We start from the raw sequence: 22,785 nt of genomic DNA, 5'->3' as shown, positions 1-22,785 counted from the left end.
AGTTGCCTTTATTTTCAGAGGCTTTTAAGACTTCCTCATGACACTCTAATAGACCTTTCTTTTGTCATATTTAGTGGTTGAGAATCATATTTTGCTTCTTCAGATATTGTAGTTATTTGGAATATAATAGTTTGTAAGATGTCACTTTTGTGAGATATAAAATGTTCAAAAAAGCATATCCAAACTTGTATTACATACTGCAGTGTCCCTTTATAAAAAGTCAGACTAAAACTGACAGTTGTACAGCAAAGCCTGACATTTGGATTGTTTGAAGTTTTTCATAAATCATAGAAATTAATATATGGCTGTAGATTAGCTTTTTTTTTTGTGAGACTGGGGTTTGAACTCTGGGCTTCTGGGTGCTCTGCAGCTTAAGTCATGCTCTGGTTATTTTGGAGATGGGAAGTCTCTTGAACTATTTGCCTGGACTAGCCTGAAGCCATGATCCTCCTGATCCCAACCTTCCAAGTAGGTAGGATTACAGGAGTGAACCACGGCATCCCTGCTGTGTTCCAGCTTTTTAGGTGAAGGCTATTTCGTTAGTGCGTTTCTTACTACTGATCATGTAAAAATGTGAATTAGCTTCCATTTCATATGCAGGTCACGAAACAGTCACTTGGTACTGTTTTTAATTTTCTAAAGACCTTGATGACAGTGAATGTTAGTGGTGAGACAACCTTGATTCAATCAGCCTCAAAAAATTTTTGGCCAAGTTGATAGCTGAAAATCAAATTACAGTTCCAACCCCATACTACAAAAAAAAAAAAAAAAGTAAAATTGTAGTGTAATTAGAACCTTGTGTAAAGAATTTCCAAATTCCTCTCCCCTTCCCCAAAAGAACACTGCAGTTATACCACATACCCATACCCAATAGGCACCATAAGGAAGAGCAGAGCTTGTACTTATTGAAGGTTTTACACATACCAGCTCCCTAGTAAATAAATGCAAATTTAACAAGAAAATGAGATATTTAATGTGTTCAATATTTGCATCCCTGCAAATAAAAAATTGATTTATACTATAAGCTGGAGGCAAATGCAACTTATTTTTTAAATAAAGTTCTTAGTTTTTGTATGCGTCATTAATATAAATGTCAGGATAGAAAACTTCTGGTTTAAAAACAGAATTGCACGCATTTCAGTGTTTATTTGTACTTACATAATTTTAGAGGCATGATTGCTAATAACATGTATGATTCACATTAATTGATTTTTTTGTTACCTTAAGTCATTTTAGTATGTTGTAAGAAGGAAAATAAAGAAAGGAAGGAAGAAAGAACAGGAGAGAGAGAGAGAGAAGGAAGGGAAGGGGAAAAGGAAAGGAAAAGAGTAGAGTAGACTCAAGAAAAACTTTACAAAGGAGGGGAAGTACAAGGGGTATAGGAATCAGACGTGGTTTATAATTCTGATGGGAGAAGAGAAACTGCATCTCTAAAAGCATTCAAACACACCCTTGCTTAACAAACAAATGAGTGGAACGAGAGGAAGAAATTTCCTTAGAAAACTGCAGAGTCATAGTGAGTAAATGCTTCTGTAGTAACAGGGAAGGAAGGGCAGTACAAGGGGTGTGGTTCGTCAGATCTGCATATAATTCTCAGGCAAAGTGAGAGAAGTTGCATTTCAGCTGTGTCTGCTCTGAGGAAAGTTGTGCCACTCCATCAACTTTTTCTTTGTCCAGTAACATGGCCACCAGAAAAGTCATTGCAGTGTTTGGAGCAACAGGTAAAAACATTCTTATTTTCACATGCATGCTGATTTCCCCCTCCTTCCCTTCCTCCCTTCTGTCCTTCCTTCCTTGTTGTGCCGGGTGGGGGTACATTGTGGCATTTATAAAAGTTGTTACAATGTATCAAATATGTGATATTTGAATTTACCCCCTCTACCACTCTCCTTTATTCCCTACTCCATTCCTGGAGTAGTTTCAACAGGCATCATTTTTGCATTTACATACATGTGTACATATTTTTTATACTGTATTCACCCTCCTACCCCCTTTCCCCTCCACCACCCCCAAATAAACCACATTTTATTTTTTTCATTTTCTGGTGGTACTGGCGTTTGAACTCATGGCCTCAAGCTTGCTGGGCGGGGGCTTTACACTTGAGCCACAGCCCATACCCTTCTCCTGTCTTTCTGATTTTAACTTCAGAGCTTGCCTTCAAGTGTGGGCTGAAAAGAGAACATTTGGGAGGAAATTAAGAGAGGTGTACCACTGCTTGAGTTTTTGATGTGGTAAAGGGGCAGGGTGATTTGACCTGACTTGTAAAAATGATCTCAGGGGGACAAGGAAGATGACAAGGTCCCTCCCTCTGGATCAAGGTATACTCTGGGGTCCTCTTTCCACTCATTTCCTGGTAAGTAATAGGAGCAAGTGTGAGAGGCCCTGGGTGAGTAGGGCATATCCAATGCTTGACCAATAAATACCCCAGCAATTCTCCAAGTGCGTGGGACCTAGGAGTGTGGGTTGAGAGACCTATTTCACCTGGATAGCTACCTGAGCCTTTTAATTTGCCTCCAAGATTCAACTCTATCCCCCCCTAAGAGTCTGTTCCCCAGCAGCCAGAGCCATCTTTGCAAAATGCTAATCAAATCAGGTCATTCTCAGATCTATCCTCATTTCAGCCTCCTGATGATCCTTTTTAAACTGTCGGATCATGGATGTCATACCTCTGTAGGAAGCCCACCAACACCTCCCTGCCCATCAGTAAGGAAAATGCAAAGTCCTGTTAATGGCCTGCAGGACCCTGTGAGACCTTCCCTCTTACCTCCCAGCCCTTGCTTCCTCTGCTCTGGGTTTCCTTCCTGTTCCTCAAACACAGTCCCACTTCAGAGACTTTGCACTGGCTGCACCCTCACCTATAAAGGTCTTCCTCACACTGCTTTCTCCTTCACATCATCAGATCTCTAATCAGATGTCACTGTCTCACAGATCTCTATTTAAAAAATTGCAATTCTGGCCAGGTGCTGGTTGCTCACACCTGTAATTCTAGCTATTTAGGAGACAGAGATCAGGAGCATACCAGTTGGAAGCCAACTCTGGGCAAATAGCTCTGTATCCTGAAAAAACCTGTCACAAGAAAAAGGCTGGTGGATTGGAGTGGCTCAAGCGATAATAGAGCCTGCCTAGCAAGCATGAGGCCCTGAATTCAAACCCTAGTCCCACAAACAAACAAAAAACTGCAGTTCTGATTCTGCCTGACCACCATCTGCTTCCCTTCCCTGCCTGATTTCTTATTACTATATGCTTCTCCACACTAGAAGACAAGTTCTGTAAAGATAGGGATTTTGTCTGGAGGAGGACAAGGCCTAAAGCAGGGAGAAGGGTGAAATAAATCCTCAAAGCCCAATGGCCAGGTGTGATATTGGAGAGAGAAAGAGAGGAGAGAGAGAAGAGGGAAAGTTTAAAAAAAGAAAAAGAAAAAGAAATGGAGTGGGCAGGATAGCTTTAGAGTGATGGTAAGGATGTGGTTTTTCATTTTGGGTTTTTTGAGACAGGGTCTTGCTGTATAATCTATTCTGGCCTTGAACTCTTAATCCTCTGCTGCAGCCTCCTGAGTACTGGAATTGTAGTCATGTGCCACCATGTCCCATTTTTCCTGAAACAACTGAGGAGTCATTGAAGGGTTGTGAGCAGGGAAATGGCACCAGTTCAATGTTGCAAGGATCTTTTGAGCTTCTGTTTTGTGAAGAGACTGTAGGGGACAAGGGCTGGAGCAGGGGGACCTGCTAGGAGGCTGTTGCTGTACACCAGGCAAGGTGACAGTGGCTTAGCCATGAGGTGATGGGGAATGGTCAGAGTCTGGATAGGCTGGAGAGGGAGAGTGGACAGGGTTCATTGATAGACCAGATGTCAAGGGTGGGAAGGGAGGAACTGAGAGTAACTTCAAAATGTTCTGGCTTGAGCACCTGGATGAATAAAGGTGAGATTCACTGAAATGTGGACAGTGGGGAGGAGCAAGTTAAGGGAGGCTAGGAACTCCATTTTAGTATTCACAAAGTTGTAGACTAGACACCCAGGGCTTGGGTAGACAGTTGGATAAAATATTTGTGAGCAGTTCCAAAAGGAATCAAGTTAGATGGGTCAGAGTTGAAGTTTGATTCATAGTGAGCTAAGGGAGTGGACAGATTATTAGCCAGTCCTTGTCCTTTGTTCAGTAACCCTGGAGAACTGGGTGTGTTTGCATGTTTGAGAATTAGCAGATAGAAACACAGGGTTCCCAGTCTAGTTTGAATTTCAGGTAAACGATGAGTAAATTTTTTTTTAGTATAAGTATGTCTCAAATATCAAAATGGGACATATTGATACTAAAAATTACTTGCTGGTTGTCCTGTATTTTATGTGCCAACCCTAGCAGAGGCCCTTCTGGGTCAGTCTCACAGGTTTGTCAATGAGGCAAAGCAGATTCCAATTTAACAGGCAGCTAATCAATACCAGACACATCCACACCACCAGAAACTGAGGCTGAAGCTCCAGCAGCAGACCTGGGAGCTGCTGCTTTACTCTTGAGCTCTGCTCTTGTGTTCTCAACTAGTGAAATGTAATGTTTCCACCGCCCCCTGACTATGAGTATACAGTTTTCTCTGTTCTTTCATTTCCCCTGTATTGAACACGAAGTAACTGGTATATATGGAAAAGCATATTGATTTCCTTTTTGAGACAGGGTCTTACTGTGTAGCCTAGGCTGGCTTCAAACTAGGTATCCTTCTGCCTCGATGACCAAGTGCTAGGATTGCAGGTGTATACCACCACATCCCCTCTCCCCATTTTTTAAAATTACTACATGGTCAGTGATATGTTTTGATTAACATGATATCGAGAGAGGAAAGGCAAAATGCTGTCCTTCAAAAATGTCACTTTGCCCTTTAGTGCCAAGCTTATTCAGCTCTTGGCTTTGTATTCCAGAAAGTCATTTTGCTCTCTTTTAACAAGATAGACATCCTTGCACACTTGTTCGATTTTAATCTTTTTTTCATTTATCATTGAAAAACCAAGGAAAATTTTACAACTTATTTGATGGGTAGCTGTTACTTGTAGCACAATCTGCCATTAAGTAAGAATAAATTATTCTAAAAAATAATAATCCTGGTTTTCCCTTCAAGTCAAGCGTTTTGTTGTGTAAATAAACTTGTTTAAAACAAACAAAAGGGATCCTGCACACAGAAAGTGACACCCAACTTAACCATGAAAAGGCAGGCAGCACCAAACCACAGGATAAGAAAAAGCAAGACAGTAGAGAGTAACATCAAGTTAGGTACACACAATCAAACCTTCAAACAACTAAGATAACTAAATGGCAGGAATCACCACATACCTATCAGTACTAACACTTAATGTTAATGGACTTAATTCACCCATCAAAAGACACCGTTTGACAAAATGGATTAAAAAAGAAGATCCAACAATTTGTTGCTTACAGGAGACTCATCTCACCGACAGAAATAAGCATATGCTTAGGATGAAAGGCTGGAAGAAGATTTACCAAGCCAATGGCCCCCGAAAACAAGCAGGAGTAGCAATACTTATCTCTGACAAAGTAGACTTCAAACCTACATTGATCAAACGAGATAAAGAAGGACACTCCATACTAATAAAAGGGGAAATAGACCAAAAGGAAATAATAATCATCAATCTGTACGCACCCAATGTCAACGCACCCAATTTCATCAAACATACCCTGAAAGACCTAAAAGCATATATAAACGCCAACACAGTGGTTGTGGGAGACTTTAACACTCCATTATCATCAATAGATAGGTCATCCAAACAAAAACTCAATAAAGAAATCCAAGATCTAAAATATGCAATAGATCAAGTGGACCTAGTAGATGTCTACAGAACATTTCATCCAACCTCTACACAATATACATTCTTCTCAGCAGCCCATGGAACCTTCTCCAAAATAGATCATATCCTAGGGCACAAAGCAAGCCTCAGCAAATATAAGAAAATAGAAATAATACCAAGCATACTATCTGACCACAATGCAGTAAAAGTAGAACTCAACAACAAAAGTAAAGACAAAAAACATGCAAACAGCTGGAAACTAAATAACTCATTACTTAATGAAGAATGGATCATCGATGCAATAAAAGAGGAAATTAAAAAGTTCCTAGAAGTCAATGAAAATGAAAACACAACCTACCAGAACCTATGGGACACAGCTAAGGCAGTCTTGAGAGGAAAGTTTATAGCCATGAGTGCATATATTAAAAAGATTGAAAGATCCCAAATCAATGACCTAATGATACATCTCAAACTCCTAGAAAAACAAGAACAAGCAAATCCCAAAACAAATAGAAGGAGAGAAATAATAAAAATAAGAGCTGAAATCAACGAAATAGAAACCAAAAAAACCATACAAAGAATTAATGAAACAAAAAGTTGGTTCTTTGAAAAAATAAACAAGATCGATAGACCCCTGGCAAACCTGACTAAAATGAGGAGAGAAAAAACCCAAATTAGTAGAATCAGGAATGCAAAAGGGGAGATAACAACAAACACCATGGAAGTCCAGGAAATCATCAGAGACTACTTTGAGAACCTATATTCAAATAAATTTGAAAATCTAAAAGAAATGGACAGATTTCTAGATACATATGATCATCCAAACTGAACCAAGAGGAAATTAATCACCTGAATAGACCTATAACACAAAATGAAATTGAAGCAGCAATCAAGAGTCTCCCCAAAAAGAAAAGTCCAGGACCTGATGGATTCTCTGCTGAATTCTATCAGACCTTTAAAGAAGAACTGATACCAACCCTCCTTAAACTGTTCCATGAAATAGAAAGGGAAGGAAAACTGCCAAACACATTTTATGAAGCCAGTATTACACTTATCCCAAAACCAGGCAAAGACACCTCCAAAAAGGAGAACTATAGGCCAATCTCCTTAATGAACATTGATGCAAAAATCCTCAACAAAATAATGGCAAATCGAATTCAGCAACACATCAAAAAGATTATTCACCACGACCAGGTAGGCTTCATCCCAGGGATGCAGGGATGGTTCAACATACGAAAATCAATAAACGTAATAAACCACATTAACAGAAGCAAAGACAAAAACCACTTGATCATCTCAATAGATGCAGAAAAAGCCTTTGATAAGATCCAACATCATTTCATGATAAAAGCTCTAAGAAAACTAGGAATAGAAGGAAAGTTCCTCAACATTATAAAAGCTATATATGACAAACCTACAGCCAGCATTATACTTAACGGAGAAAAATTAAAACCATTCCCTCTAAAATCAGGAACCAGACAAGGATGCCCACTATCTCCACTCCTATTCAACATAGTACTGGAATTCCTAGCCAGAGCAATTAGGCAAGAAGAAGGAATAAAAGGAATACAAATAGGTAAAGAAACTGTCAAAATATCCCTATTTGCAGACGACATGATCCTATACCTTAAAGACCCAAAAAACTCTACTCAGAAGCTTCTAGACATCATCAATAGCTATAGCAAGGTAGCAGGATATAAAATCAACATAGAAAAATCATTAGCATTTCTATACACTAACAATGAGCAAACGGAAAAAGAATGTATGAAAACAATTCCATTTACAATAGCCTCAAAAAAAATCAAATACCTAGGTGTAAACCTAGCAAAAGATGTGAAAGACCTCTACAAGGAAAACTATACACTTCTGAAGAAAGAGATTGAGGAAGACTATAGAAAGTGGAGAGATCTCCCATGCTCATGGATTGGTAGAATCAACATAGTAAAAATGTCTCTACTCTCAAAAGTAATCTACATGTTTAATGCAATTCCCATCAAAATTCCAATGACATTCATCAAAGAGATTGAAAAATCTACTGTGAAATTTATATGGAAACACAAGAGGCCACGAATAGCCAAGGCAATACTCAGTCAAAAGAACAATGCAGGAGGTATCACAATACCTGACTTCAAATTATGTTACAAAGCAATAATAATAAAAACAGCATGGTACTGACACAAAAACAGACATGAAGACCAGTGGAACAGAATAGAGGATCCAGATATGAAGCCACACAACTATGAGCAACTTATCTTTGACAAAGGAGCTAAAAATATACGATGGAGAAATAGCAGCCTCTTCAACAAAAACTGCTGGGAAAACTGGTTAGCAGTCTGCAAAAAACTGAAACTAGATCCATGTCTATCACCCTATACCAAGATTAACTCAAAATGGATCAAGGATCTTAATATCAGACCCCAAACTCTTAAGTTGATACAAGAAAGAGTAGGAAATACTCTGGAGTTAGTAGGTATAGGTAAGAACTTTCTCAATGAAACCCCAGCAGCACAGCAACTAAGAGATAGCATAGATAAATGGGACCTCATAAAACTAAAAAGCTTCTGTTCATCAAAAGAAATGGTCTCTAAACTGAAGAGAACACCCACAGAGTGGGAGAAAATATTTGCCAACTATACATCAGACAAAGGACTGATAACCAGAATATACAGGGAACTTAAAAAACTAAATTCTCCCAAAACTAATGAACCAATAAAGAAATGGGCATGTGAACTAAACAGAACTTTCTCAAAAGAAGAAATTCAAATGGCCAGAAAACACATGAAAAAATGCTCACCATCTCTAGCAATAAAGGAAATGCAAATTAAAACCACACTAAGATTCCACCTCACCCCTGTTAGAATAGCCATCATCAGCAACACCACCAACAACAGGTGTTGGCGAGGATGCGGGGAAAAAGGAACCCTCTTACACTGTTGGTGGGAATGTAGACTAGTACAACCACTCTGGAAAAAAATTTGGAGGCTACTTAAAAAGCTGGACATCGATCTACCATTTGATCCAGCAATACCACTCTTGGGGATATACCCAAAAGACTGTTACTCCAGAGGCACCTGCACATCCATGTTTATTGCGGCACTATTCACAATAGCCAAGTTATGGAAACAGCCAAGATGCCCCAGCACTGACGAATGGATTAAGAAAATGTGGTATCTATACACAATGGAATTTTATGCAGCCATGAAGAAGAACGAAATGTTATCATTCGCTGGTAAATGGATGGAATTGGAGAACATCATTCTGAGTGAGGTTAGCCTGGCTCAAAAGACCAAAAATTGTATGTTCTCCCTCATATGTGGACATTAGATCAAGGGCAAACACAACAAGGGGATTGGACTATGAGCACATGATAAAAGCGAGAGCACACAAGGGAGGGGTGAGGATAGGTAAGACACCTAAAAAACTAGCTAGCATTTGTTGCCCTTAATGCAGAGAAACTAAAGCAGATACCTTAAAGCAACTGAGGCCAATAGGAAAAGGGGACCAGGAACTAGAGAAAAGGTTAGATTAAAAAGAATTAACCTAGAAGGTAACACCCACGCACAGGAAATCAATGTGAGTCAATGCCCTGTATAGCTATCCTTATCTCAACCAGCAAAACCCCTTGTTCCTTCCTATTATTGCTTATACTCTCTCTACAACAAAATTAGAGATAAGGGCAAAATAGTTTCTGCTGGGTATTGAGGGGGGGAGCGGGAGGGGGTGGAGTGGGTGGTAAGGGAGGGGGTGGGGGCAGGGGGGAGAAATAAACCAAGCCTTGTATGCACATATGAATAATAAAAGAAAAATGAAAAAAAAAAAAAAAACAAAAGAAATCTGAGGGTGATTTTATCCCACATCTTAGAATTGACCTCCCTCTCCCCAGAAGTTAACTCCTTTTTATCTCCAGTGTCTAGAATCCACAGTTTTGTGCCCAATGTGGGGCTTGTTATTGCAGAGGATACTTAGTGACCCACTGCAATCTGGAGGGTCCCTCATTCCATATCCTTGGTTCTGAGAAATTATTTTCTTTGCTAATTCCCATACCTTCATTTTCTCTATTCTTTCATTTTGGAATTCCCATGGCTTGATCTTCTCATTATTTTTTCTCTCCTATTTTCCATTTTTTTTTCGGTACTGGGGCTTGAACTCAGGGCTTACACGTTTAGCCACTCCACCAGACCTTTTTTGTGATGGGTGTTTTCTCAAGATAGGGTCTTGTGAACTATTTGACCCCTAACTTTGACCCACGATCCTCCTGATCTCTGTCTCCTTAGTCTCTAGGATTATAGGCATGAGCCCCCGGTGCCTAGCCTATTTCTTTGTGTGTTTTTGTTTGTTTGTTTTTCCTTCTAATTCTGGGAGATTTCTCCAGCTTTTTGTGTTAAAATATTATTTCTGCTATAATACTTTAAATGCCTGAGAGATTTTTCTTGCAAATGGTCTTTCTCTCTCTCTCTCCCTTTGTGCCGCCCTCCTCCCCACCACCATTTTTTTTCACATGTAGTGTTTGGAAACTTTTTTTCTGGAAGGTCCTGGGAATTGAACCGTAGGCCTTGAGCATGCTAGGCACATGTCTACCACTGAGCTACACTGTCAGTCCAGATGTAGTGTTTGGAATGCAAAATCTTCTCATGTCCTAGATGCTATTAATTCCTTTAAATTTTTTGCATCCTTCTCTGCCTTTTTTCTGTTTCCTTTTATCAGTTTGTTTAGTTTTGCCTTTCATGTGGGGGCTTTCCTCAAGCATTTGAACTTTGGTTATTTGTTCATACTCACCACTACTCAATTTACTGCCCAACATTGACTGAAGCTCTGTGGCCAGATGTCGAGCTCATGGAGTGGTAGACCTTCCTTTAGGGTCATCAGTGGGGTATGAGCTTGGGTCTCACAATAAGCAGCTGGGGTGCCACATTCTTTTGGAGAAGCTGAGAAACATTTAATAAATGTGGGAATGAAAGAGAACAACGACGAGTAAGTAAGCAACAGGAAGAAGGAGAAAAGGGCAAGACAGACTGCCAGATCAGAGAGAGAAGTGATGTGGAGATGGTCACCTCTTCTCCTGCCCTTGGGTCTCTTGCTGATCCATCCCTCTGCCTAGACTCAACCTGAAGGACTCCATTGATAGAGTTCATAAGGTCAGCCTTCCAGGGCATTAGGCAGGATGGAGAAGGCAAATGTGGATCTGGAGGTACACAAAACTATCCAGGACAGTTATCCAGCCAATTGGACAGAGGAACCCAAATGCCAGTAAGCCAGCACAGAACCTGGCATATATCATGCAGCACTCAATAAATATTCGAGAGTACATAAGTTAGATGAGTGATGATCATAGTATGATGGACTTTGAGTGCCATAAAAAGCAATCTGTGCAAGTTTTTAAAATGTTTAAAAAATAAAGACTAAGCTGGGTGTGCAGCTCTGTGGTAAAGCACTTGCTTAGGTTTGATCACTAGCACTGGGACTATACATATGTGTATTGTATAGTAATATGCCATGGCTCAATTTTAGCTGTGTGTGTAAGCACTATCAATCTATCCCAATATCTATCTATCTATCTAGATATAGAAAGATATATAAAAACTTCTTTTGAAAAATAAAGTTATATGAAGAACCCTGATATAGCATCCATAGCTGGATAATGATATAATTTCCCTTGTTGGATCTGAGGTGAAGGGTCTGGCTCCCTGATTACATGAGGATTTTTTTTGTTTGTTTTGTTTTGTTTTGTTTTGTTTGGGGGGGGTTAGGGATTGAAATCAGTGCCTCCTGCTCACTAGGCAACTGGTCTACCACCTAAAACACTGCCCCCCCCCCCAATTTTTTTATATTAGTTTGTTTTTGATAGGGTCTTGCACTTTTGCCCAGGCTGGCTTTGGATCACAATCCTCCTATCTCTACCTCCTAAGTAGCTGGGATTATAGGTATGTACCACCATACCCAGTTTGGTGGTTTTTGTCTTTGTTTTTTTGAGCTAGAGTCTTACTAACTTGGCCCAGGCTGGCTTCAAATTGTGATCCTCCAATCTCCACCTCCCAAGTAGCTGGGTGTGTGCTACCACACCAACTTCCTGCAGCCTTCTTTTCCCGCAAGTCTCTCCCACTCTCTTCTCCCATGACTGCTGCACAGGCTTCTGAACAGGCTGCTACAAATCTCATTTGAAAGCCACGGGAACACCAGAAGTTCCATGATGTACCTTTTGACATAGGACTGCAGCAGCGCTGCTCTGAGTAATGGAACTTCCTGGCTGATGTCTTTTACTGAACATTTTTCATGACCTTCCTGTGTTTTCTTCTTCCCCTGGCCCTACAGGAGCTCAGGGTGGCTCTGTGGTCAGGGCCATTTTGGAAAACAAACAGTTTGCAGTGAGAGCACTGACCAGGGATGTGGCTCGACCAAATGCTGTACTGCTCAAGGACCTTGGTGCTGAGGTGGTGAGATGTGACCTGAATGACAAAGCTTCTGTGGAGGCTGCCTTAAAAGGTGTGCATGGAGCCTTTCTGGTGACCAACTTCTGGGACGATTTCAGCAAAGAGAAAGAAGAGTGTCAGGTGGGAACCAAACTCTTCCACTTTTCCCCTTTCATCTTTCCTTTCCCTCTCTACCTAGCATTTATGAAATGTATGTACTTTAGATACTTGGCCAGGGTGTCTTTGATTGTGAAGTTAATGTCTTGTGGTATTTGTCCAATGCTCAAGACCTTGATATTTGAGAGTAACTATTAACAGAGCCAGTCTTAGATTCTCCACTTCTCACCATTTATTTGCAGATGGCATATTGGGATGGTAGCAAGGATGCCCCATGTGATTGAGGTTACTCTGAGAGTGAAATGGGGAGAATAAGATTTAAGGAGAATATTAACATTCCAGGCAGGAGGAGAATATGGAGATGTATTGCTAATGGGTATTAGAACAAACAAATAATCAAGCAAGTAAACCCACAATGGTAACTCCAGAGAACATGAAACTTTGCAGGAAAAGTAAATGCAACCATGGAATACACCAGGGAATAATAACCAGAATTTACAAGGAGCTTAAAAAATAAACTTCCAATTAGAGAAAAGGTTAGTTTGAGAAGAATTAACTTAGAAGGTAACACACATGTACAGGAAATCAATGCATGTCAACTCCCTGTATAGCTATTCTTATCTCAACTAGCAAAAACCCTTGGTCCTTCCTATTATTGTTTATACTCTCTCTTCAACAAAATTAGAGATAAGGGCAGAATAGTTTCTGCCTGGTAGAGACGGGTAAGGGGGGGTAAGGAAGGGGGCGGGGAGAAGAGGGCAGAAATGGCCTAAACAATGTATGCACATATGAATAAAATAAAAATTAAAAAAAATTTAAAAAATCAACTCCCAAAGAATCAATGACCCAGTGAAGAAATGGGCGAATGAACTGAATGGAAAACTTTCAATGTAAGAAACCCAAATGACTACAAAAGACATAAAGAAATGGTCTCCATCACTGGCCATAAAGGAAATGTAAATCAAACCATGTTAACATTCCACCGCATTCCTGTTAATATGGCTGTCGTCAAGAACACAAAACAAATGTTGGTGATGATATGGGGGAAAAGGAATCCTCATACACTGCTGGTGGGAATATAAATTACTATAACCACTTTGGAAAACAGTATGGAGACTCCTCAAAAAACTAAACATAGAACTGCGATATGATCTAGCAGTATGACTCCTAGGCATCTATCCAAAGGAATGTAAGGTAGGATACAATAAAGACACGTGCACATGCATGTTTATTGCAGCATTATTCACAATAGTCAAGCTATGGAAACAGCCTAGATGCCCTACAACTGATGAATGGATCAAGAAAATGTGATATACATATATGTATATACACACAAGGAATATTATTCAGCCATAAAGAAGAATGAAATTTTGTTTTTCATAGGTAAATGGATGGAACTGGAGAACACCATGTTAAGTGAAGTTAGCCAGATTCAGAAAGACAAAGGTCACATGTTTTCTTTCTTATGTAGAAGATAGATCCAAATCCAAATACAATTTATATACATATGTGTATGTATAAATAATGTTTCCAATAGTGGAACTGTTAAGGGAGACTAGGGGAGGACAGAAAGAAAGAAAATGATAGAAAGTGATTAATTTTGAAATATATCACACCTATATAGAAACCAGATACAATGAAACAAAACACACTGAAGACTGTTGAACAATATTGGGTAGGAGGAAAAGGGTAAGGAAGAGTAATAGGGGGGTTGACTGATTAAAGTACAATACATTTACAGGTAAAATACCAAGGCAAAACCTCACTGAAGAATGAACAGACAAATAATGGACAGGAATGTAAAACTGGTCATATTACGGGGAGAGTACTGGTATGAGGGGGTGGTAAATGAAGAGGGTGAATATGGTTGATGCGTTTTCTACACGTGTGAATATTGAAGCTTGTGGAAGTCATTTTAAGAAGGAGGGGAAGAAACCTCCTTCTTGTGTTGTACATATAACAACATATGACAAAACTCCCTGTACAGCTATTATAAAAAGCAATACAAACATTTTTTAAGAACTTCTTGGTGAATGCCCCCAGCCCAGCTTCAGCTTTAGCTGTGTATAAACACTGAATATTGATGTAGGCCAAAGGTATGATAGTTGGTGATAAAAAAAACAGGAATTGTGTATATGTTGGGGGGGGTGGGAGTGGAAGAGAACTTAGTGTGCGTGCACATGTGTGCAGGAGAAAGAGGGAGAGAGAGAGAGATGGAGAGAGTACTAAGTCTTTATCTTGGTAGGAATTTAGAAGAGGATACCCCAAATTGAAAAGTTGAATTAGTAGTATAAATATGTTTTTCAAAATAAAGAAAGGGCTAAAAGATATTAAAGTGGTCACTTCTAGAGAGCACTAATCAGCATGGCACAAGGAACTGCTTTTTAATTGTAAGATCTACTCTCCCCATAGTAGTACCATCTGAATCTCAAACTATATAGATATATATTTGAAAAATATAATGATTAGATATTTAAAATGTGATAGACTGGATCAACCACTTTCAGATATGATGCAATTTAAAAAATTAAGAGGAGGATGGAACAGTTTCAGGAATGTTTGTTGCATTGATTTTACCATCTACAACTTTGACTTCTTGTTAATTAATTTTGTCATATCTTAGTGTTAATTCTGGAAGGGCTTATTTTAGGAGCCCTATGGCTGGGATGTGGCTCAAGCAGTAAAGCACCTACCTATTTTAGAAGCCCTAAATTTTAACTATTTTAAAAATTTTGGTTGAGATTTTGAACTCAGGGCTTTCACATGCTAGGCAGGTGCTCTACCACTTGAGCCATGCCCCCACCCCCCAAAATTCTTTCTTGGATTCTGACATTCACTCATGAACAATACAAGTCACCGCTCAGCTTTCTCTTCTGTCTGCTAAACCACATTATGTTTTTGATGCCTGCTGCATGAGGTTTTGTAAAGTGAGAAACAGTGAAAAAATGAAAGAGAGAGAGGGGAGAAGGAAGGTGTTGTGGAAATGTGAAATTAAAAACACAAAAAGAGAATATGGAAACCCTGCATGGTGGTTCACACTTGGGAGCCCAGCACTCAGGAGTCTGAAGGTTCACAGGTTAGAGGTCAACCTAGGCTATGCAGCAAGATCATGCAGGAGAGAGAGAGACCCGATATGTATACATTTTTGTGTGTGTACGTGCATGTGTGTATCCCTCTGTTATGCCCTCAATATCCAAATGATGTTCAGAGGTAGTCCACTATAAGAAAAAGAAATTATGCAATATATATAAATGTGGCAGTTGTTCCCAACGATACTGACAGCCCAGAGTCAGAGGCCAAGTGTTGGGCCAGGTTGCCTCTCAGCGCCAGTGGGTCCCTGGGATTCCTTTCTCCTCTGCTGCTCTCCCCTTTTCTATTCTTCAGTTCCTCTGCCACCACCTCACTCCTGTGTCCTGAGTCTTACAGCCCCGTGGGAGCAGGCTGAGGGCTTCAGCATTTGGAGTGGAAGCTCTGCTTGCTAATATTGACGGCCCTCACAACACACCAGGAGTATATTTTGATGCTGGAGGAGCTTCCGTTCCACAGTGACCAGGACAAGAACTGTAGGAGCTGATGGGGGGAGGGGGTACTCAGTATCTTACTCCTAGTCTATATGTAAAGACAGCGGTCTGAATAAAGTATCTACTTTTTTCCTCAGGGAAAGGTGGTGGCAGATGTGTCCAAGTGCCCGGGTCTGAAGCACGTGGTGTTCAGCGGCCTGGAGAATGACCTTAATTCCTTCCTTAATCCCCAAGGGTTCAAGGGTCACCCCTTACTTGACATTGCCACACTGGAAACCAAACTTCAACACATGAAGCTTTGGGGGACACATCACATCCAAACCACAGCAATTCCCTTGCCACACCTTTGGTATAAGCAAGTAACTAATTTGGCTTGGAGGACCTACTAAGAATGTGATATAATTATCTATTTTTATCTTGTTTTTAAACTAGCACTGCCCATGGGGGACATACCAATGCATGGTATCTCTGTTGCTGATGTTGGAGCAGTTGTCGCTAGCATTTTTAATTCTCCAGAGCAGTTTTTGGGCAAGGCTGTGGGCCTCAGTGCAGAAGCACTAACAGTACAGCAGTACGCTGATGTTTTGTCCAAGAGTCTGGGGAAAGAAGTCCGAGATGCAAAGGTGAGTTTTCTTTCTTTTTCTTTTTTTCCAGTTTTAGGGATTGAACCCAGAGCTACTTGTGTGCTAGGCAAGCATTCTACCACTTGAGCCATGCCCCGGCCTTGTTTTTTGTTTTTGGGACAGGGTTTTGCTGTGTAGCTCAGGCTGGCCTTGAATTTGGTCCTCCTGGCTCAGTCTCCCGAGTGCTGGGATAGAGGCCTAAACCACACACCTGGCTCAAAGGTAAGTTCTTAGGAAACATCATTGTGATCACAGGAGGCCACCTTGGTTATTATCTCACTGACTTATAAATTTGGTAGACTTAGTGGATTTAGGCAGGGTTGAGTTCAGACTATCAGAAAAAATTGAAGAGGACTCCAGTATCATGAATGAATCTTCATTGATTAATGCAGCTCAGTCCTTCCCATAGGACTTTATTCCTTTGGCTTAAAGTTAATGAGCTGATTAAAGTAAAATTACTTTTGGGTGGAAGGAGTTTGGACTCCAAAGATCAAGGTACAACTCTCACAGACACCATCCACCCCCCAGTAGTTCTCACTGCTGGTCACATCAGAGCCAGCTGATGTGGGCAAGGCCCTTAGCCTCTCTCTGCCTCAGCTTTCCTATTAGTAAAGTGGGATGATCGTATCTACCTCAGAGCGTTTGATAAACATTAGAATATGTTTAAAGAGCCTACCTTACTGTTTAGCACATGGTAGGTATGCAGTGAGTGCTTGTTATGCTCCCAGGGCTATCGCTGAGGAGTTTATAGTAGAATTTTGGTAAAACTGTTAAAGCACAGTAAGTGACCATAACCATCACAAAACATAACACTATGGGTACTTAGCTGTGTTGCTCAGACTGTCTGTGCTGTAGGTGACCAGAGAAGGGTGGCAGAAGGCTTCATGGGAGAAGTGGGCTTGATGAGGTCCTTGAGGGAGGGGAGCCAGGTTAAATTCTGCTATAAATGTGCATGAACCCGAGGCAGCATAAGGAAGCAGGCAAATCAAGGTTCTGCTCTAATCCATGTGGAATCTTGGCAACTTAACCCCTCTCAGCCTCTGTTTCTACATATGTTCAAAACATGTTAATATACCTTCCCTGTAAGATTGTCGTGAGAATAAAACAACAGGATGGCAGGTGCTTGGCACTGACTCTGGCACTCAGGAAGCCCTGAGTATGCTGTAAATCATGCAGGAATGGTCCGGACTGGAGTGTGGCCACGACTCTTTTGCAGACAATTGAGAAATGGTGATATTGAGTGTTACCAGCCGCTTCCCCAAGTGGGTGTTGATAAGAGGAAGGAAAAAGGGAACAGGGTGTTTTGAAGAGACAGTGATAGAGTCAAGTACTTGTCACAGAGACCTATGCCCCACAGAGCGTAAAGTATTTATATCCAGCCCTTTAAGAGAAAGAGTGTCGACCCCTGTTCTGGAATGTTTCCTAGAGTTTGGGATCAAAGGCGGGTTTGTTTGCATCAGCAGCTCTTGGTTCAGTGAATCTTGAGGGGCATCTAGATTCCCACTTCAGCCTCGGGTACTGGACTGGTGAGAAGAATAAGACATCTTTTTCTTGGAAAACCTGCTGTAGGTGTCAATCCAGCCACAAAAACACATCTTCGAAACCACACAAAATTTTGTAGAGAAAATAAATTATTCCCAGACACAGGAAGGCAGCCGCCTACTCAAAGCTGGGCTCACAGGAGGTGTCTTGTACCTTGGTGCAGACTTACTCCTTGGTGACCCTTCTCCCAGGGCTTTTGCATGTGGGTCATGTATTCATTTTGTCTTGTGGGTTTAAACTCTAAGGAAGATACAGAGAAAGGGAAGGTGTGTGGGTGTATGGGACTTGGTAGATTCATTCTCAGAGGAAAGAGGAGACATTGTTTTGGATGGCTCAGGACATTCCAAGCATTGCAGTTACATCTCCTGGTCCCTGAATATTCTTGGCATATCAAGATGTTTGCTAACACAGCTGCAGCTTTTCAGGCAACAGAAGTTCTAGGGCATTAGAGGTGAGACCCTCTACAGAGAGGTTAATGTTCTTTTTTTTTATTTATTCATTTATTCACATGTGCATACATTGTTTGGGTCATTTCTCCCCCCTGTAAATGTTCTTTTTGTTGTCAGTTTTTAGACAGCAGGGTCTCACTATGTAACTCAGGCTGGCCACAAATGAGTGGTACTCCTGTCTTCACTGCCCAACTGGTGGGATTACAGGTGTGTCTCACCATACCCAACTATTAATGCTGCTTTTAGTAACTAGTCTGACTGACAACTCCACAGAGTTCTCTAGCAAGGAAATGCTTAGATGATGCTGATTCTGTGGAAGGATGCATCTGGCCACGAGGTGGCGCCCTAGCCCTCTCAGTCTGGACAACCTCTTCCACCCCTTCCAGGAAAAAACAAAAATCTGGCCAGAAGGAGGCTGTTGGACTGCTTCAGTGAAAGCTGGCTCCAGGCCAAACTCCCATTCGGAGTTCCTGATTGGCTGAAACCGTCTGTCTAATTCCCAAAGCAGCATGGTTCTCTCAGACAGTAAGAACAGAGCAAATCTAAAAAAGCCTTCAAAAAATCTATGGTGAAAGAACTGAAGTATGTTAGTTATCAAAGTTACAGATGAAAGAGTGACTCAAGGAGACAGAGATTTGAGGCTGGAGGTGTGAGCCAAGTGGGCACCTGTTTAGCAAGCATGAAGCCCTCCTTTTAAACCCCAGCACTGGAAGAGAGAGAGAAACACACAGAGATTTTAAAAGTCATTTTCCGTTATGTGCAGTGGTTCATGCTTGTAATCCCAGCACACAGGAGGCTGAGCCATGTGCCTGAGGCCTGCCTGTCTTACAAAAAAACAGCAAAACAAAATAAAACAAACCCCAACCAAACAACAACACAAACACACAAACACACTAAAACCCTCCAACAACCCCAACAACCCAACAAAACAAAAAAGAAAGTCTTCTGTGCTTCTCACAGAGTCTTTTATTTCCAAACTCAAAGTTTTAAATTTTTTTCTGATTTCAAAGTAGCAAATATTTATTGTAGCAAAGTGAGAAAACAAAGAAAAGGAAAATAAAGACCACACATTGTTTTATCTTTCAGAGATAGCTACTGTTAAGATTTAGCACATTTTCTTCCAGTCTTTTCCCAGTATATATAAGTCTATATGTAGTTAATAAACTTAAAATAACACTAAATGTGCAGTTTTGTATCTGGCCTTTTCATCCAATGTAGTGAATATTTCTCTGTTTTCCTAAATTTCTTCAAAACCATTAATTTCAATAATTGAATAATATTGTTAGAGTAGTAGATATACCATGGTATATATGTCTATTCTTCTACTGCTGAGTATGTATGCTGAACTTGAGTTTTCATTATTATGAACGGCATGTGGCAATCATGGATTTACATAAGTTCTTTATGTCTATCACATTTTTTTAAGGTCCAGGGCAATTGTGATGCCAGAGTTTATCTCTGGAGGCTAAAAACAGATTAAACTGGATCACATAGTTAGTGATAGTCTTTGGTGACTCAGTAGGGACAACTATTCACCTAGTTAGTGTTAGAAAGGATTCAAGGAGTGCAATTTATGGAAGATGGGTCTCTGTAAGAGTATCTTGGTAGGTATGTGATGAGCTCTGTTTCTGTTTATTTGGGCCTGTTTGGCCCTGGCAGAGTCTGGGATAATTGAAAGAAAATGCAGATCTCTAACCAAGAAAGGGAGAGGGATGGATGGAACATCAGTCAGGGGAGGAGAGTCTCAGGTCAGTATGAGGGGACCTTATACCTGCATGGAGGGCACAGAACATTCCAGAAACCTGGGGGAATCCCATGAGGAAATGCAGATGAAAGCACTAGAAGTAGCATTCAGAAAAGGGAGGTACAGATCTATAGTACTTATCTAAAATGCTTAGATCCTGAAACAACTAAGCCTCCAGTATCTTGTGACTTTTAAATAGGGTCTGCATGGTCATACATCACCAGCAGGTGCTGGGGCTGGTACCAGTAGTCAAATACATCAGTGTCTCTGCAGAAAATATTTGACTATTTTGACTTAATGGGATATTTAAGGACTAGTGATAATGTCACATAGTTCAGATCAGGTTTTGCCATGCAATTAGCTCAGCAAAGTCAGTTTCCTGTCAAATTGTGTATGAAAAGCACTTCAGAGTTTCTGGGATTTTGAAGCTCAATAATTGTGGGCATGGGTCACCATTAAGGTGAATATTGTTTTTGCAAACTATTTTAGATGTGTGCCATAACATTTCCTGCTTGTTCTTCAAAGATCACCCCGGAAGCATATGAGAAGCTGGGATTCCCTGCAGCGAAGGAATTGGCCGATATGTGTCGTTTCTATCATATGAAGCCAGACCGTGATGTCAAGCTCACCCACCGCCTAAACCCCAAAGTCAAAAGCTTCAGCCAGTTTATCTCAGAGAACCACGGAGCCTTGAAAGACTTGTAGAAACACGAGCTGTTCAAATAGGCCCTGACCACCCAGCCTCCTTCCTCTCAGTCCTGTTGTTCCTCTTTGCAACATAACATCCACATTTACAGAATGGAAATATCCGAAGGCAATTATTTGTAGTCTCTCTTCAGTAGGAAGCATTGCATTGATAATTTGACATAGTAATTTGATTCACATGTAACTTTCTAGCTAGTGGTAAGGGTAGTAGAGTGTTTGGTTAAGTGAGAAGCTCCAAACTTACATCACCTTCTCTCTTTCTCCCAGACAGCCAAGTCATCTTAGAGGGCTGTGGCCTGAGGAGGAATGTGGGGTACCTTCCCTAAGATGAATGGGGGCTACTCACTTTCCTCCAGAGTTAGGGATCTCAAGCCTCAGCTCTGAAATTCCCCTAAGTGGTCCCATTTCTTCAAGAGCATTGCAAAATTCTCAGTAAATTTTAAGTAACTTGAATTTTTAAAAACAAAGATCTTTGTGGAGAACTTTCTGGAAAGCATGGTGTTCAATGAATAAGTACAACAATTAGAAAGTCTAAAATTGAGTTTTGCTTCAAGGTGGGATTTTATTCTTGGATTCATTCATTAAGCCATCTATCAGATCATCATTCAGTTATCTATTCTTTGGTCTATCCTTCATTTATCTACTCCATAGCTTTTTAGTGTCAGCACTGGTGGTGCATTTGTGGACTTCATTCATTCCTTTCCTGTGCATTTTCTTACTGGTCTGGTCCACTCACTAAGGATTTGTGGTTCCAGCTCATTGTTTTGTTGGGTTTGGGTCATGCCAGGACTGGAAGAGCCATCCAACCATTTAGCTCCAAGTGAAATCTGAAGGCCAGGAAGCTGGAGGCAAGGCCTCCAAGGATAGGGAAGTAGAATGATGAGGTGATAGAAGGGCCCTCCCGGAACTTTTGTATATCTCTGGCTTAGTATCTTCTACCCCATATTGTAATTGTCTTATGCACTAGTCTCTTTCCTGGCTGTGAGTGACCTGCACTCTTTATCCTGCTGCCTGGTACACAATAGATAATTAATAAATATTGATTGACTGAATAAATTAACTGACCATATTATTAAAAGAAAAGAGAAATAAATAGGTACACGGGGCTGGTATGAGCCAGCAACTGGTACTTAAGGGCAAGTTGTCGTCTACTCTGGAAAGGAGAGGGAACACCACTACCCTGAAGAGGTGATTTATGGTTCTGAGAGCAACTGAGCAAGGACAGGAATGGTGGTGAATGGGGGGAGGAAATCACGGCCTGGGATCTGTCTGAAGAATGAGTCTGTGTGATGCCAAACATAACCTTTTTTGTCCTTGAAGGAATCAAAGGTGTCTGTTGAATGAATGATGTGGCAGTTATTGTAGAGAAAAGTCAATTCTTGGGAGGGTGGGGAATCACAATCAATGTACACTTGAGGACCACTGTTCTCAGTGCAACTATAAGTGCTCAACATGGGGAATGTGCCTAAATAAATTGCTAAAAAGGGAAAAAGAAGAAGACAGAACCCTAAACTACAATATAAGTGATTTATTAGTGGGTTAGGCAGGAAGAATGATTGACATTCCCTACATACACCACAGGATCCCCTAGAAGGAGAGATACTAGAGACCTGAGGTCTCTTGATTCACTGTGTTCTCTGGGGTAGCAGATTGGCTCTTTCTGCATGGAACAAAGTTGGGGTAGCCATGGGCCAAACCTCACCATTGTCCCTGGAAAGCATAAGTCCTTTCAGGATTTATTTGACTGTTCTGGGGTTTGAACTCAGGGCCTCCTGCTTGTTCAACAGTCCTCTACCACTTGAGTTACATGTCCAATCACTGACAGGATTTAGAGCCAAACTTTACAGTGGCTGATCTAAAATAAGACCTTGCATTTTAGGGATCTCCATCTCC

At 40.7% G+C, this 22,785-nt stretch overlaps 1 protein-coding gene across 1 annotated transcript; it reads left to right on the top strand.

The window, feature by feature from the left end:
• Positions 1-1,561: 1,561 nt before the first annotated feature.
• On the top strand, positions 1,562-21,948 carry LOC109690100 (nmrA-like family domain-containing protein 1). Its single transcript, XM_074073599.1, has 4 exons — positions 1,562-1,721; positions 12,094-12,264; positions 16,262-16,452; positions 20,713-21,948. Exons 1-4 carry the CDS (start codon positions 1,682-1,684, stop codon positions 20,890-20,892), a joined length of 582 nt encoding a protein of 193 aa, XP_073929700.1. The 5' UTR covers positions 1,562-1,681; the 3' UTR covers positions 20,893-21,948.
• Positions 21,949-22,785: the final 837 nt, after the last annotated feature.

Source organism: Castor canadensis, chromosome 5 (genome assembly GCF_047511655.1).
Source record: "Castor canadensis chromosome 5, mCasCan1.hap1v2, whole genome shotgun sequence".
NCBI lineage: Eukaryota > Metazoa > Chordata > Mammalia > Rodentia > Castoridae > Castor > Castor canadensis.
Note: the sequence above shows the minus strand (reverse complement) of the source record. Positions and strands in the feature narration are given on the sequence as shown.

Excerpts from the sequence above, each read along its gene's own strand:
- LOC109690100 (XM_074073599.1), top strand. The coding sequence starts at position 1,682 with ATGGCCACCAGAAAAGTCATTGCAGTGTTTGGAGCAACAG. Across the intron at positions 12,265-16,261 it reads TGTGGAGGCTGCCTTAAAAG|CACTGCCCATGGGGGACATA; the intron begins GTGTGCATGGAG and ends TTTTTAAACTAG. Across the intron at positions 16,453-20,712 it reads AAGAAGTCCGAGATGCAAAG|ATCACCCCGGAAGCATATGA; the intron begins GTGAGTTTTCTT and ends TGTTCTTCAAAG.